The sequence below is a fragment of the Moschus berezovskii genome, chromosome 15 (assembly GCF_049115385.1).
Source record: "Moschus berezovskii isolate FMDL1 chromosome 15, NW_MosBer_1.0, whole genome shotgun sequence".
Classification (NCBI taxonomy): domain Eukaryota; kingdom Metazoa; phylum Chordata; class Mammalia; order Artiodactyla; family Moschidae; genus Moschus; species Moschus berezovskii.
Window position 1 is genome coordinate 19,002,426 of NC_142474.1, and position 14,718 is coordinate 19,017,143.

The following is a 14,718-nucleotide window of genomic DNA, read 5'->3' on the forward strand; positions in this document are numbered from 1 at the left end:
AAGTGAGGCCAGTTGTGTGTCATGAAGGTTGAGTTCTTTACTCAGTAAACGTATGCCTGTCAGCCTCTCGGATAAGTCCTCATAAAATGCCAAAGCTACAGATATCTGTCATGTCAGAGCCAAAGTGTTCAGATGTCTTGATCCAGAGACCTAGATGCTGAGGATTCTGACTGGGGACATACCTTAATAGTCCACTGTTGCTTCCAGGATGTTCTGATGATGTCATTGTGGCATAAATGAGTGTACCCTCTGTGAGCGTGCAGTGTTTGCTAACTGGTCTTTTGGAGATCAGTTCCATTATAAAGAGCACTTTTGGGGCAGAGGTGGTCAGCCAGTCAGTAAAGCTTGTGTTTAAAACCACACTGTTGCCTACAAACTGCTTTGTTTTTAGCCCTAAGAGCCCTCATACCTTGGCGAGGAGACTCCTTAATGAGTCAATTTTAAGTTAATAAAATTGAGGTTCTACCTTTATCTCTTTCTGCTACTAATACTCAGCTATCAAATATATCAATTTTGTATAAATTTATGATGTATTTTTTAAAGTTGAAGAAAAAAAGATTGAGGTTCATCATCAATAGATGAAATCTTAATGAGTTTTTTCAAAGATAGTTTAAACACTACTGTTTAAACAATTCACTGAAAAACAATAGTGAATGTTTGTGTGCTATGCTTAGTCGCTAAGTTGTGTCTGCCTCTTCGTGACCCCATGGACTGTCGCCCATCAGGCTCCTCTGTCCATGGGGATTCTCCAGGCAAGAACACTGGAGTGGGTTGCCATGCCCTCCTCCAGAAGATCCCCTACCCAGGGATTGAACCTAGGTTTCCCTCAGTGCAGACGGATTCCTTACCAACTGAGCCACCAGGGAAGCCCTGGTGAATTCACAAAATTCAAAAAACATTCACAAAAGTGAATGTTTATTGAGTACCTGTTAAACATTAACCACTTTGTTAAATGTCCTACAGGCCTTATCTCATTTATTCTTCACAAAAACCCTCTAAGGTAGGTTCTCTCATTCTCCCATTTTTATAGTGAAGAAAACAGGCACTGACAAGTAACTTTGCCCAGAGTCACATAGCAAGAAAAGTAGAGTTAAGGTTTTGAATCAGGATGTCTGACCCCATTGTCTTCATTAAACATGCAACTATGTTAGTACTGCTGCCTCATGACAGTAATGAATTAATTTAATTTTACTCAACTGATGTTGAGGGAGAAAGTATCTAGCCTCACATAGTAGTGCACTAAATGTATACTGGTGCTGAGTGTGATGATGGGAATACCTTGTGATCATGGGAAGACCTGCTATAGTAGGTTTTAACTTTGAAATGTTTAAAGACATTTCATAAAGCTAAAGAATCTGCTGTTTGTTGAATTGCTCGCAGACTTTCAGTGGTCTTGTTTTTCAGGGCTTTAGCCCGTGCTTTTCTGTTCTGACCCCAGTGGGTACAGGGAGTCAGTCATGTGCCAGCTCTTTTCCCATCCTCAGCCCTGAGCTGTCCCTCAGAGGGAAAATTGTGACCCAAGTCCAATTGCTGGCCTGTCTGTCTGTCTGCGCTTTCCAGCTCAAGAACTGATTCCCTCTTTGAGAAAAGGAAAGGAGCCTTTGGAAAGGCTCCTGGAGGCTGCTGAGAAGCTTTGATGTAGAGGTAGCAATTGAACAGATTGTCCTTTAGAAGCAGCCAAATTTCATTTTCCAGATTGAAAGACAGACTTCCAAGAAAACTTTTCTTTTTAATGTTTTGTTCTAGCATCCAAAAAAGACCCAACTTCAGATCCGGGCTCGAGAGTTTCTCATGGCTATTCTTGTTCTAGGTGGAGGATGGTTGGCCCACTCTCAAATGGCATGTATCTTAATAGCTGAATGACTGGCCAGGCCAGCCTTCACCTCCCTCCTGCTGGGCTCCAAGAGGAAGTCCACTTGACAGCTGCTGGGCACCTCCCAGTAAGCTCACCAGAGTATTTTGGTGTCAGTTTGTGACAGACCTGGACTTAAACACTATCCTAGCCACTAGCTTGTTAATATTGTGGCTGCCCACAAGTTCCTTAGCTCTTTGGAGCCCATTTCCTCATCTTTAGAATGAGGCTTCTAATGCCTTCCTTCAGGGTTAAAGTGAAGATTAAGTGAGATAATATACTGACATGACTAACAGTGGACTTGCCAGGAAGTTTGAACCCTTAGTGAATGTTAGTTTCTGATCCTAATGTTAGAGAGGCCATTAGCGATTAGGCCATAGTATGTGGAATCAAGCAGATCTAAATTTGATCCCAGATGTCTGATTTCACAGCTGTGTGACCTTGGGCAATTGTCACGATCTCTCTGTCAGTTTTCTCACCTGTTAAATGGGGATAATATCAATACCTACCTCATAGGAATGTTGTAAAGGTTCATTGAGCTAATGCATGTACCTTTCATTAAGTCTGGCACATACACAGTAAGCCCAAAATGAACTATAGCTCTTTATTATTCTTGATGTTGTTAGTGTACCTCACTAATGGAGCAGGGGTCCTGCTCTGTGTTTTCTATCTTAGTGGCCCCTGTTTGTGATCATTTAGTTCATAGTATACTTCATTGTTTGCTGAAGGGCAGAAGATACTACTTTCTTTCTTGAGTCATTAATCCATGGGACAGAATCAGATTCCCACTGATTCTCTTTTTATCTTCTTGCTCCACCTATGATGCAAGGCAGCCAAATTAATTAACATGTTTTTTAAAAAATACGTTAAAAAAAATCAAAAGCCTATACTTAAGTGGGGATAAGCAAGTGGTGTCTGCCTAGCTTTCCAAAAGAATTGGAGACCAGGAAGGGAAAATAACATTGACTCGTATGGAAGTGAGAAGGAATTACAGAGATTGCCCAGGCTGCACGATACAAACTGAGAAAATGAGGCTCAGAGAAGTGATTTTCCAAAGGCCACACAGCAGGTTGTTGATGGGGCTGGAACTAGAGGCCTGGTTGTCTGACTACATTCAATGTTCTTTCAACCCATAGGCTTGCCTTGTGGTTCCATTGGCCTTCTCTCTGTGATAGCATAATCAGAGAGCACTGTGACTGCCCTATATTTTGATTGAACAAATCCCTACCAATATTTCAAATAGAGTTCATATTCCTCTTCTAAACCCTCACATATTTATACTTCATTATTATTTTCTAGGGTGTCAGATGCCTGATACATTCAATTCATGGTTTCTTATAACTCTGCTTCATGTCTGGTAAGTGAGAAATTTAAGTGAAGTCACCATATATATATATATATATATATATTTTTTTTTTAACACTGCTGACTTGTTAAGGTATAGCCTTCAGTAGAGCTGATTATATGAAATGGCAGTTGTTCAGGCATTAAAAACTGTTCCTTTCATTTTAATAACTGGTGTCTTATGGCACATTTTTTATTAAAGGTCAAAGCATAGTCCCAGAAAGAAACTAATATTTGTAGGAGTTTCTCAAAGAACACCTAATCCAGTGAATAATGCTATCAGTATCTCTAAGAGACCCTATGGGCTTGGGTGGAAAGTTCTTTCCTTTGGCTGTTTTAGGAAAGTTCACATTTACGTAAAAGTGGTTTGAATTGTGAGCATCCGTGGTCATTTTCATTGCTGGTCATCAGAAACCTATAACAAATTATAGCACTGACATTTACGCCTGTACCTCTAAAATGTGCATACAGGTTAGATTCATGCCAGGTTTGTTGCATGTAAAAATATTTAACACCTTAAACAGTATATTTTTTCTTCAGCTGCAAATTACGTAGCCAAAAAAAATCAATTTTTCATCTAATGTTACACAGTATTAAAGGTCAGAAGGATATAGGAGAGGCGTTGGAAGTGGGGGCTGGGGAATGTATTTATTGAACTGTCAGATCTTGGGAAAGTAAATTCTGGAGAACTAAGTTTACTACTTTGACCGTAGTGAGCATCTGAGGAACGTGGGGAATGGTTGCCCTGTCAAAAGGACCCTTGTTTGAGACTGAGCTTTGCATCACAGGACTGACTGCTATATAAAGACGTTTTGGTTTTGATCACCTCTGAAATATTTCTTCTGAACTCGCATAGTCGGTGAGATGGGTTCAGGAGTCTAAGGTGGCAGTTAATGTTGTTTTTTCCTAAACTGGTAGTTTATTGAGTGTATGCTGCGTCCTGGGCAGTCAATAAGCTATGTCAGGAAGCTCCCAGTCTAGTGAGGGAGATAAGACATGTGTAATAGTTGGTTATAAATTGGAATGGCCAAGTTCTATAATAAATCTGATGAGTAGTGCCTATGGGATCACAGAGGAGGCAGCAACTCTCAAAACCCTTACCTGGCTTTTGAAATGTGCCATATCTTAGTCAGGTAGCTGAGAAGGCAAATTACCTTCGGTCTGAATGGTGAAGGTTAGGAAGAAGTTCGGGGGGGAAGCTGGATATACTGAGAGGAAAGCTACTTTTTCAAGAGGCGGTCACTGCAGAGGTGGCCCTGGGGAATTACCTACTGCAAAGGTGCGAGGGTTGAGAGGAGGCGAGACTGTTCCCAGAGAAGCTCAAAGATAATATTCAAAGCCAGTATGAAAGACTCTTAATTGCCCAATAGCCAGAGCTATCAGCATGTTAGAGGGAGTGGATGGCAAAATAAAAAATATAATCCTTGTGAACACAGCCCAAGGTCAGTACCTGACTAATAGCAGCTGGGGCAACCTTGTAACTACTTGTAGTTCTTTCAAGTTAGCCATAATTTCCAGATGTGCCTGCTGAGTCTCCCTTGCTGAGATTGGTTTAATTTCTCAGAGGCCTGGGGAGTACCTTCGCAAGGAGAGTAGGGGGAGGGAGGCTTGTCTACACTTGATCTCTCTTCCATCCTTCCTCCTTGGTTCTCATGATCTGCAGCTTTGGTGAGATGAATCGGTAGCTTTTCAGTTTGAATCAGCAAACTCTGTGTTAAGGACTGGCAGGCACTGGAGAGAAGGATGTGATATGGTGTGCACCTTCAAGAAACATAGTTGAGTGGAAAGCAGACCCAGTACAATTGCCTGTAATGGATGACAATGAAAGAAGTGCTGTGCCCAAGGCACAGGTGCTGCAAAAGGACACGAAGGTGTGACTGAGTCCAAATTTGGTGGATGGGGGAGTACTGGATAAAGAGTTGCTGTGTTAGAGGTGACATATGAGATGTACCATGAAGGGTGGGTAGCATTTCTATCAGAGAAAGGAAGGCACTCTAAGTTGCAGGAGTATTAGGAGCAAGACATAGAACATGTACAAGAATGCGGAGTATTTGAGGGCAGCCATGTTGTCTGTAGCATATAGGAATGCAGTGGAAAAGGGTCACCAGAAAAGTAGTTTAGGATCCAGTGTGCTGTGATCCTCCAGGAAGAATTAGGGAAACTCTTTTCTAGGGTTAGGGTTGTTAGAGGAAGTAAGGGATTCACCCCAGGACTGCAGGAAAGCTGTGTTGTAGTCCTGTTCTCTTAGCTTGAAACTCTAGGAGGTTAACTAAGGGATCACCAAATCCAACATTACCAGGCTCAGTGGACTTGCTGGGGATGGGTAGGGTTCAAATACCTCCTGTGAGTGGTACTATGAGGGAGAAGTGGGGAGGCTTAGAAAGCAGTCATAAAAATAGAATTCCCCACTTCCTAAAAAGCCCCCCACAAACACTAGAATACTCTTGCTTAAGTTCCTGAGGGTGATGATGCCCTGTTGGCTCTTAGAATAGGGACAGGATTTCTCATATCCTGTTAGTTCCCTGGAGGAGGTGTTGATGTCCCCTTTATCCATTCTGCTTTCTCTGGGTCCCAAATTTTTGTGTGTATTGGGATTTAGGACTGGGAACCCTTCAGTTCCCAGACGGCCCTTATCAGGTGTGTTTTCTTGTGAACGTGCAGCTGTGGTGACTATGTGTCCTTTGTCTTTGCAGAACAAGGTTAGTATTCACTACAGCTGCTGAAAAAATGCTGACAGAGGTTGCTGTGGGGGCTTTCTAGCATCTCCACATGGACTTGATAAAAACAGGTTTCCTTCTCTGTTCCCTGTCTAGGGCAGTGGTGTTGAGATCCATTCAGGTGCCCACACCAGAAAGCTGGGAGGCCACCTTTTCCCGTATTCCCTTTATCTGGTCAGGCATCAGTCACTCATCTCAACTTCTTTTGACCATGATGGCAACCCACTCCAGTGTTCTTGCCTGGAGAATCCCAGGGATGGGGGAACCTGGTGGGCTTCCGTCTATGGGGTCACACAGAGTCGGACACGACTGAGGTGACTTAGCAGCAGCAGCAGCAGCATAGTAACAAATGTATTTTACCTTGTAGTCCAGAACAAACAGATGTATGATGCAAAAATTTTGTAAAACTTATCCTTACAGCATCAAATAATCTGTTATTTTCTTTTTATTTGTTATTTTCTATATCATTTGAATTCATTTAAAACAGAAATGTAAGATATTACCCACTAATTGATTTCATTGAATTACAAGCAATAGTACCTGAAAACAGGTATTTGGACTTCAACTTCCCTCTTCCTGTGCCAAGATCTTCTGAATACAGATTGGATTCACACACACACACACACACCCTCCTTCACACACACGCACACACACACACCCACCCTCCTTCACACACACACACACACCCTCCTTCACACACACACACACACACACCCTCCTTCACACACACACACACCCTCCTTCACACACACACACACACCCTCCTTCACACACACACACCCTCCTTCACATACACACACACACACACACACACACACACACACACACACCCTCCTTAGTATCTTCTGTTGTTCTCGGATACAGTGTGTTTCCTAGCATGACATTCATATTCCACCAAATACGCTACCTTTACCACACTCATCTGGTGCCATTCTAGGTACCACCACCCCCACACTCCCTCCCCTGCAAGAAAAATAAATAGAAATGTTTATGTATGATAGAAATATCAAGTCTTCTGCACAAAGCTTTCTTCTGCCTAGAAAGCTTCTCCTTTCTCTGCACCTGACAAACTCCTGTTTTTCATTCAGTAGCCAACTCAGATATCATCTCTTCTTTGAAGCCTTCCCTTCCCTTCAAAGGCAGAGTTAGTTCCTCTTCTGAGTTCCCTTAGTCTTTTGGACACCTCTATTATAGCACTTATCAAATGACGTTTTTTTATTTTATCATATATTATATATCTCCTTTGTGGATGGTGAATTTATTGAGAGCAAGAATTATTTTTATTATTCTTTTGGAAAGACATGAAAATGAGATACTTTTTTCCCTCAATCCCATATCTTACTTGAGTTCACATTCATAAATGTTGATTAAATAATCTATGGCCTGAAATCTCTTTTGGCTCCTATGGCAATTGGAAGGGTCCTGGCCACTGCCTGTTGGTCATATGAGAGAGACAAAGCTCTGCTCCTACTTAAGTTTCCCTGGGTGGTGAGATGTATATAGATGGAATTCATCTTAGTGTTCAAAGTACTAATAGATTTATAGAGACCCTGATTTTAAAATTTGTCATGAAACCCTGCTAGTACTTCATAGATACAGAAATTTATTTTAGAAAAGGAAATGGGGAATTCTCTGATGGTTCAATGGTTAGGACTCCAACCTTCCACTGCAGGAGGCCCCAGTTAAATCCCTGGTCGGAACTAAGATCCTGCAAGCCAAAAAAAAAAGAAGTGGAACAAATAAAATTAGAATATGCCTAGGATGGAGGTGGGGTGGAGAGGAAGATACAGATTGTATTTTTAAAAATTATCAAAGTCAGGTATATCATAGATATAGATAGTAACTATTAGGTCCTTTACAGTATTGTTTTAAAATTTATTTACATATATTATCTCACACATTTTTATAACTATTTTATTCCTATTATATATGAGGGATCAGAGACTTAGAAAAGTCAGAGAGCTTGCCCATAGAACTAGTTAGTACCTGGTAGAAAGGAAATTCAAATATGGGTCTGACTAACTCAGAGTGTTAAGTTCCTTTCCTCACTGGTAACTGAAACTATCAAAGTAGCTAATTAAATAATTATTATTAATTAGTACTAGTAATATTTAATATTAATACTATTTATAGGGGCTTCCCCAATAGCTCAGTTGGTAAAGAATCCACCTTCAATGCAGGAGACCCGAGTTCAATTCCTGGGTTGGGAAGATCCTCTGGAGAAGGGATAGGCTACCCATTCCAGTATTCTTTGGCTTCCCTTGTGGCTCAGCTGGTAAAGAATTTGCCTGCAATGTGGGAAACCTGGGTTCGATCCCTGGGTTGGGAAGATCCCCTGGAGAAGGGAAAGGCTACCCACTCTAATATTCTGGCCTAGAGAATTCCAGGGTCCATATTCTTTTATTATTTATTTTAATTTTATTTTTTTGGCTGCGTGACATGTGCGATCCTAGTTCCTTAGCCAGGGCTTGTACCTGTACTCCCTGCATTGGAAGCGCAGAGTCTTAACCACTGGACCACCAGGGAAGTCCCAGTACCTGCTTATTCCTAAACATAAATCCATAAAATTATAGCATTTATTTTCTAATTGAACCTACTCTATGCAGCAGATTTGTTCCCTGCCCTCATGGGGCTAAGGGTGTGGGAGAGACATGTTAAACAAATCATTAATAAAATAGAACTGGGATGGATGCTATGGGAGTCGGCGACAGGGCTCTGTGGAAGAAGAGGATCCAGAATTTAGTTGGAGGTGGGTGGGTCACTCAGGGAGGGCTTTGTTGAAGAGATGGCATTTAAACTGACACCTCAATGAGGAATGGAAGTTAGCAAGTCAAAGAGTGAATGAAAAGCCGTTGCAGGCAGAAGGGCCTCATTGTTTTCAGTCATCTTACCAGGAGAGCCCTTTTCACAGATGAAGTTCTACACTCATCCACAGTATATGAATGGATAAAAGGACTGCTACTCGAGTTGAAGAAGTGGGAATGGTCTGCTCACTTGAGGTGTTCGCCACATGCCCAGTGGTAGGGGACTCTTATGTAGTTCCATGGAAACTCAGAGCACAGTTTAAAAACCACAGATCTAGTTCAGCTTCCTCTTTTTACAAATGGGGAGACGATTTTGGCCGTTTTAAAGGATTTGTCACAGGCTTCTTTATCAGTAATGGAAGATCTGAGACTCAAATCCAAAACCGACTGTGTAAATTGCTCTTTTTGCAACACTGTGCTTCCTGTCTGTGTGTCTCCTTTTGGTAGTCATGGGATGGAGTCTCTTGTCCTGAATTTGAGCTGCACAGCATTGACCACCAACTCTCTGAAACTGTGTTTCTTAACACTGACTATCTGTGTCCTGGGAGAGGCAACAAGTAAACCTGGGAATCGTATAGGGTGCCAGGTGCCATGTCTGATAGGATCTGTTTGTTGATAGACATACTGATCTTATGGGAGCTTGGGGCAGTGGGGCAGCCTGGGATAGTCAAGCAACCTTCTGGGGTCTAGACCTAAAGGACATGGGGTCTTGAGGAATTATTAGGAGAGGGAGAATTAATTGTAAGATGTTCCGAGTGAGAAAGATGAGAGGATGGTCACTAGAGGGAGAAAACAGGATGAAGGGGGGAAGCATTTTGTTATTTGTTTTTTATTTTAAGATGGGGGAATACTGGAACATTTTTATAAGCCTAAGGGAAGAAGCCTCTGGGAAAGAAGAGAAAGCAGTAAAGTGTGGAGGTGGAACGGGCTGGAAAACAGACTGGTTCCAGTCTCAGTCCAGCCAGAGAACTGCCCTGGCAGGCACTCCCGGCCTTTGCAAGAGGGCTCTTTAAAACCACCGCAGCAGTTTTCGTGTAGCTGTAGGGCTTTCGAGCTCATGCTGGATTCCAGCAGCTCCAGACGTGCTATATATGGTGAGCCCTGGCCATGTGCACATCCTCTCTCTGCCTCCCCCAGCCAGAGTCGCTCTGTTCAAACACCCACACATGTAGCTTTTTGCCCAAAGGAAAGGCCTAGACAGCATCATTTTACCAACATTGCATAACCTCTGCACATTGGTACCTGCTACCCAGGAGCTTGTTCTTTACAGTGGATTTGACAGGCAGGCCGCAGGCCAGGTGTAGCTCTTGGAGGAGGTTCTCTGTCAGGTGAGATGGCTTCAGGAAATGCCTCGCCCCACTTGTCTGTTTGCCCACAGACTGTTTTCTGGCCCCCATGCTCCCCACATAAAGGGTAGGCTTGGTGGAGAGGGAGTTTAGGAAACCAGGTGGAGATAGCCATGCACACAGCCCCAGGAAAAGGTCAGTGTGCCAGCTCGCTAATAAATAAACTCATTCATTAGCACACTGCGGAGGCTTGAGTGTGGCCATGTAAGCCCTGTTTTCTTGGCCTTGACTGGTGGCGGAGTCGGGGAGACAGGCTACATGAAAGTCCCTTTGGGATTCCTTCCTAGCAGCCAGAGTGACAAACCCGCCCAAGTGCCCACTCGTCTTCATTGAATTCAAAATCGGATCCTCTTTGAGCAGCTTATAAACTACCATGAGGGAGAAACAAGGCCAAAACACAACTGGCATTGTCAGGAGGCCCAAACAGAGCAAGCAGGACAGGATGCTGGAGCTGCCAGGACATGGCAGGAGGTCAGCGTCAGCAATAACAAGAATTCTTCCCTCCCAGATTGAGGCAGAGAGGAGGAAAGTGTGGCGAGGAAACCCTCCTTCCTTTGAACTCTCCAGGCAGTGCTGTTGTCTTCCTTTGGGTCTGATCTCTGGGTCTGATCTAGCAGGAAGGGCTCTTGGAGCTGTGCTGTCACAGGCTGGGGGAGCAGTTAGCACTGACGCTGCCCTGGGAGGCACTGTGGCTGGAGGGAGCGACAGGGAGCTCAGGCCTCACTCCAGCTCCCCTCTCCTCCACTGAGCAACCTTAAGTTTCACCTCCTCAGTGTCAGTTTTCTTTCCTGTGAGATGAGGATGGTTTTACTAGGTAGATGGCCAGTTATACTGGGTATATTGTGAGACGGTGAATGCAAAGGTATCTTACAGTGCCAAGTCTCAGAGGACTTAATAAATGGTAATAATTATCATTACTATTTGCCATAAGGCAAAATTTATATCTTAGCTCTTTATATTTTGAGACTCACTAGTGGGTGAGGTCCCCCCTGCCACCTCGTCTTTCTGACTTAGTGAACAAACAACAACAACCCATCTTTTAGAGATACTAGAGAACCATCAGACTAGGGCTTGAACACTCCTTTTTTTTCCCTTTACTTTGCTGGCTGGGTTATTTGCTTGCCTTATATGTAAAAGAGATCAGTATTATTTATGAGGCACTGGAATCCCTGAGAGACAAGGATAGTACTGTGAAGCTTAAAACCTCAATAATAAATTGTGGGTTTAAGAACATCATCAAACTTGGGAGGGGCACCTGGAATTGCTCCTAAACAGAGAGTAGTTTATGTATAGATTAAGTCTTTACTCAGGTAGGTACTTTGTAAATACTTGTTGAATGAATGATTAAATTATTTAACACAGGAATATAAAGATTACGAGATTGTTTCTTTTTAAAAAGAATTTTTTTTAAAAAAAGAATTTTTTAAAAAGACTATTTTTTAGGGCAGTTTTAGGTTTGAACAGAATACTGTCAGTTTTTAAAGTGTCTATTGCATTCTTAAGGGCAATTTTTACTATGTTTTAGCATTGAAGTCTCCCCTCCCCCTCCAGAACAGCTCTGAAATTACGATGTTTAATCAGTAGCAAAATGTAATTTGACTTCTCAACATTTAAGCTTTATTATGAGGAATGCATCCATGATATAAATTGAAGTAAAGCTGTCCTGATCTTTTATTTAAACCTACTATTCTCAATTGTGGAATAGTTGACTTAATGACTCGAACATTACTGTTGTACAGACAGAGCCTGTGACATGTGTTGGCTTTGTTTGGCAGTGGGTACCATGACCATCAAATCTTTTTTTGTTCTTGTTTACCATTTTGAATTTGTTTTACTTATTTTCTTCTTACCTTCCAACATACTTTAACCTCTTTAATCATTCAGGCAGTCCTGATAACTGTATTTTGCTAGGCTGTCTTCTTTTAACTTGGCACTGGGTAGCTATACCTTCCTTGATGAACTGCTGTTGTGTTTGTTCTAAATACATTTTTAGGTTCTTTTAGGCTGCCAGGAGTTACTGTTTGCTGTTGTAGGTATGTTTGCCTTGGATTAGCCAGTCTTTTCCCTTCTGGTGTTTTATTTCTAATATGATGCTAGTTTTGAAGCTTTAATTATTGCCCTTGTGAGGATTAAATGAAAAGCAGAGGAAATGGATTCTGGAAGGTTTTTCCTAACCATTAAAGACGCAGAACGTGAACGTGAAATTCGCTCAGTTGTGTCCAACTCTTTGTGAACCCATGGACTATACAGTCCATGGAATTCTCCAGGTCAGAATACTGGAGTGGGTAAAGAGGCAGAAAAACAGTGTAACTCTGGAATCAGATAATCAGGGTTCAGATCTTAGTTTTGATACTTAATTAGTTTTGTAACTCTGGGCAAGTTACTTTTCTCTAAGACTCAGATTCCTCAGCTATTATGTGGGGACAGAAGAATCAGTTCAGTTCAGTCACTCAGTCGTGTCTGACTCTTTGCGACCCCATGAATCACAGCACGCCAGGCCTCCCTGTCCATCACCAACTCCCGGAGTTCACTCAAACTCATGTCCACAGAGTCGGTGATGCCATCCAGCCATCTCATTCTCTGTTGCCCCCGTCTCCTCCCGCCCCCAATCCTTCCCAGCATCAGAGTCTTTTCCAGTGAGTCAACTCGTCGCATGAGGTGGCCAAAGTATTGCAGTTTCAGCTTTAGCATCAGTCCTTCCAATGAACACCCAGGATTGATCTCCTTTAGAATGGACTGGTTGGATCTCCTTGCAGTACAAGGGACTCTCAAGAGTCTTCTCCAGCACCACAGTTCAAAAGCATCAATTCTTTGGTGCTCAGCTTTTTTCACAGTCCAACTCTCACATCCATACATGACCACGGGAAAAACCATAACCTTGACTAGAGGGACCTTGGTTGGCAAAGTAATGTCTCTGCTTTTTAATATGCGATCTAGGTTGGTCATAACTTTCCTTCCAAGGAGTAAGTGTCTTTTAATTTCATGGCTGCAGTCAGCATCCACAGTGATTTTGGAGCCCCAAAAAACAAAGTCTGACACTGTTTCCACTGTTTTCCCATCTATTTCCCATGAAGTGATGGGACCAGATGCCATGATCTTCGTTTTCTGAATGTTGAGCTTCAAGCCAACCTTTTCACTCTCCTCTTTCACTTTCATCAAGAGGCTTTTAAGTTCCTCTTCACTTTCTGCCATAAGGGTGGTGTCATCTGCATATCTGAGGTTATTGATATTTCTCCCAGCAATCTTGATTCCAGCTTGTGCTTCTTCCAGCCCAGTGTTCCTCATGATGTATTCTGCGTATAAGTTAAATAAGCAGGGTGACAATATACAACCTTGACGTACTCCTTTTCCTATTTGGAACCAGTCTGTTGTTCCATGGCCAGTTCTAACTGTTGCTTCCTGACCTGCATATAGGTTTCTCAAGAGGCAGGTCAGGTGGTCTGGTATTCCCATCTCTTTCAGAATGTTCCACAGTTTATTGTGATCCACACAGTCAAAGGCTTTGGCATAGTCAGTGAAGCAGAAATAGATGTTTTTCTGGAACTTTCTTGCTTTCTCTATGATCTAGCGTATGTTGGCAATTTGATCTCTGATTCCTCTGCCTTTTCTAAAACCTGCTTGAACATCTCGGAGTTCATGGTTCACATATTGCTGAAGCCTGGCTTGGAGAATTTTGAGCATGACTTTACTAGCATGTGAGATGAGTGCAACTGTGCGGTAGTTTGAGCATTCTTTGGCATTGCCTTTCTTTGGGATTGACCTTTTCCAGTCCTGTGGCCACTGCTGAGTTTTCCAAAGTTGCTGGCATATTGAGTGCAGCACTTTCACAGCATCATCTTTCAAGATTTGAAGTAGCTCAACTGGAATTCCATCACCTCCACTAGCTTTGTTCGTAGTGATGCTTTCTAAGGCCTAGTCATACTAGAATAGGAAAAAGTTGCCAGATAAACTAAATTCAGCCTAGATCAGATATTAGCCTAGCCATTGCTGAGTAACTGACTACAGCACTATTATCCTGATGAGTTTCACTGGGATAACTGTAGTGTCTGTGGATGAAGCATAGAGCTGGAGTTGAGATATCTTCACCTCTGTCCTTCTGTAAAGATTGTTTCAATATAAGAAAAGTATGTACAGGATGCTATCACTATGGAAAATGGAGAGAAAAGTGGGAAGCTACTATTTATGTAAAAAGAGTACATATACACCTAAGCTTGTGTGTGTGTAGATTACATCTGGAAGGTTTCTTAAGAAGCGGCTAACTTTGGTTGCCTTGGTTGGAAAGGAACTTAGTGGTTAGAAGATGTAGGTTTGGATGGAATTTAGGTTTGTTTTTAACATGTGCATGTATTCAAAACAGTTACTAAACAAAGAAAGGAGTAGATTGAATGTGTAAGCTTCAAGGTTAAGTGTCCTAAGAATTGACCTTCATCTTGGTCCAGACATTCCAGGCAGCTGACTTGTCTAAGTTGTGGGCCCCAGCCTTCAACTGTGCTTTTTCCTTGAAGAGGACAAACACAAAAGTTCTTCATAACAAGACAGTTTTCTGTATTTAACTATCTAGAGAATTTGATTCACAAATTCGGGGCAAAAATAAGTTAGTTGAACCTTTAGTTAGTTGAATTTGGTGATGGTGGATGAATGAACAGCCCTGTGGA

At 42.3% G+C, this 14,718-nt stretch overlaps 1 protein-coding gene across 1 annotated transcript in view; it reads left to right on the forward strand.

Moving 5' to 3' along the window:
• The window catches only part of UQCC1 (ubiquinol-cytochrome c reductase complex assembly factor 1), a 100,458-nt gene that overhangs the window by 38,715 nt on the left and 47,025 nt on the right, over nt 1-14,718 (forward strand). Inside the window, exon 6 of the mRNA XM_055436320.2 lies at nt 3,152-3,209. Coding sequence (XP_055292295.2) covers nt 3,152-3,209 — 58 coding nt within the window. The remainder of the gene's footprint in view (nt 1-3,151; nt 3,210-14,718) is intronic.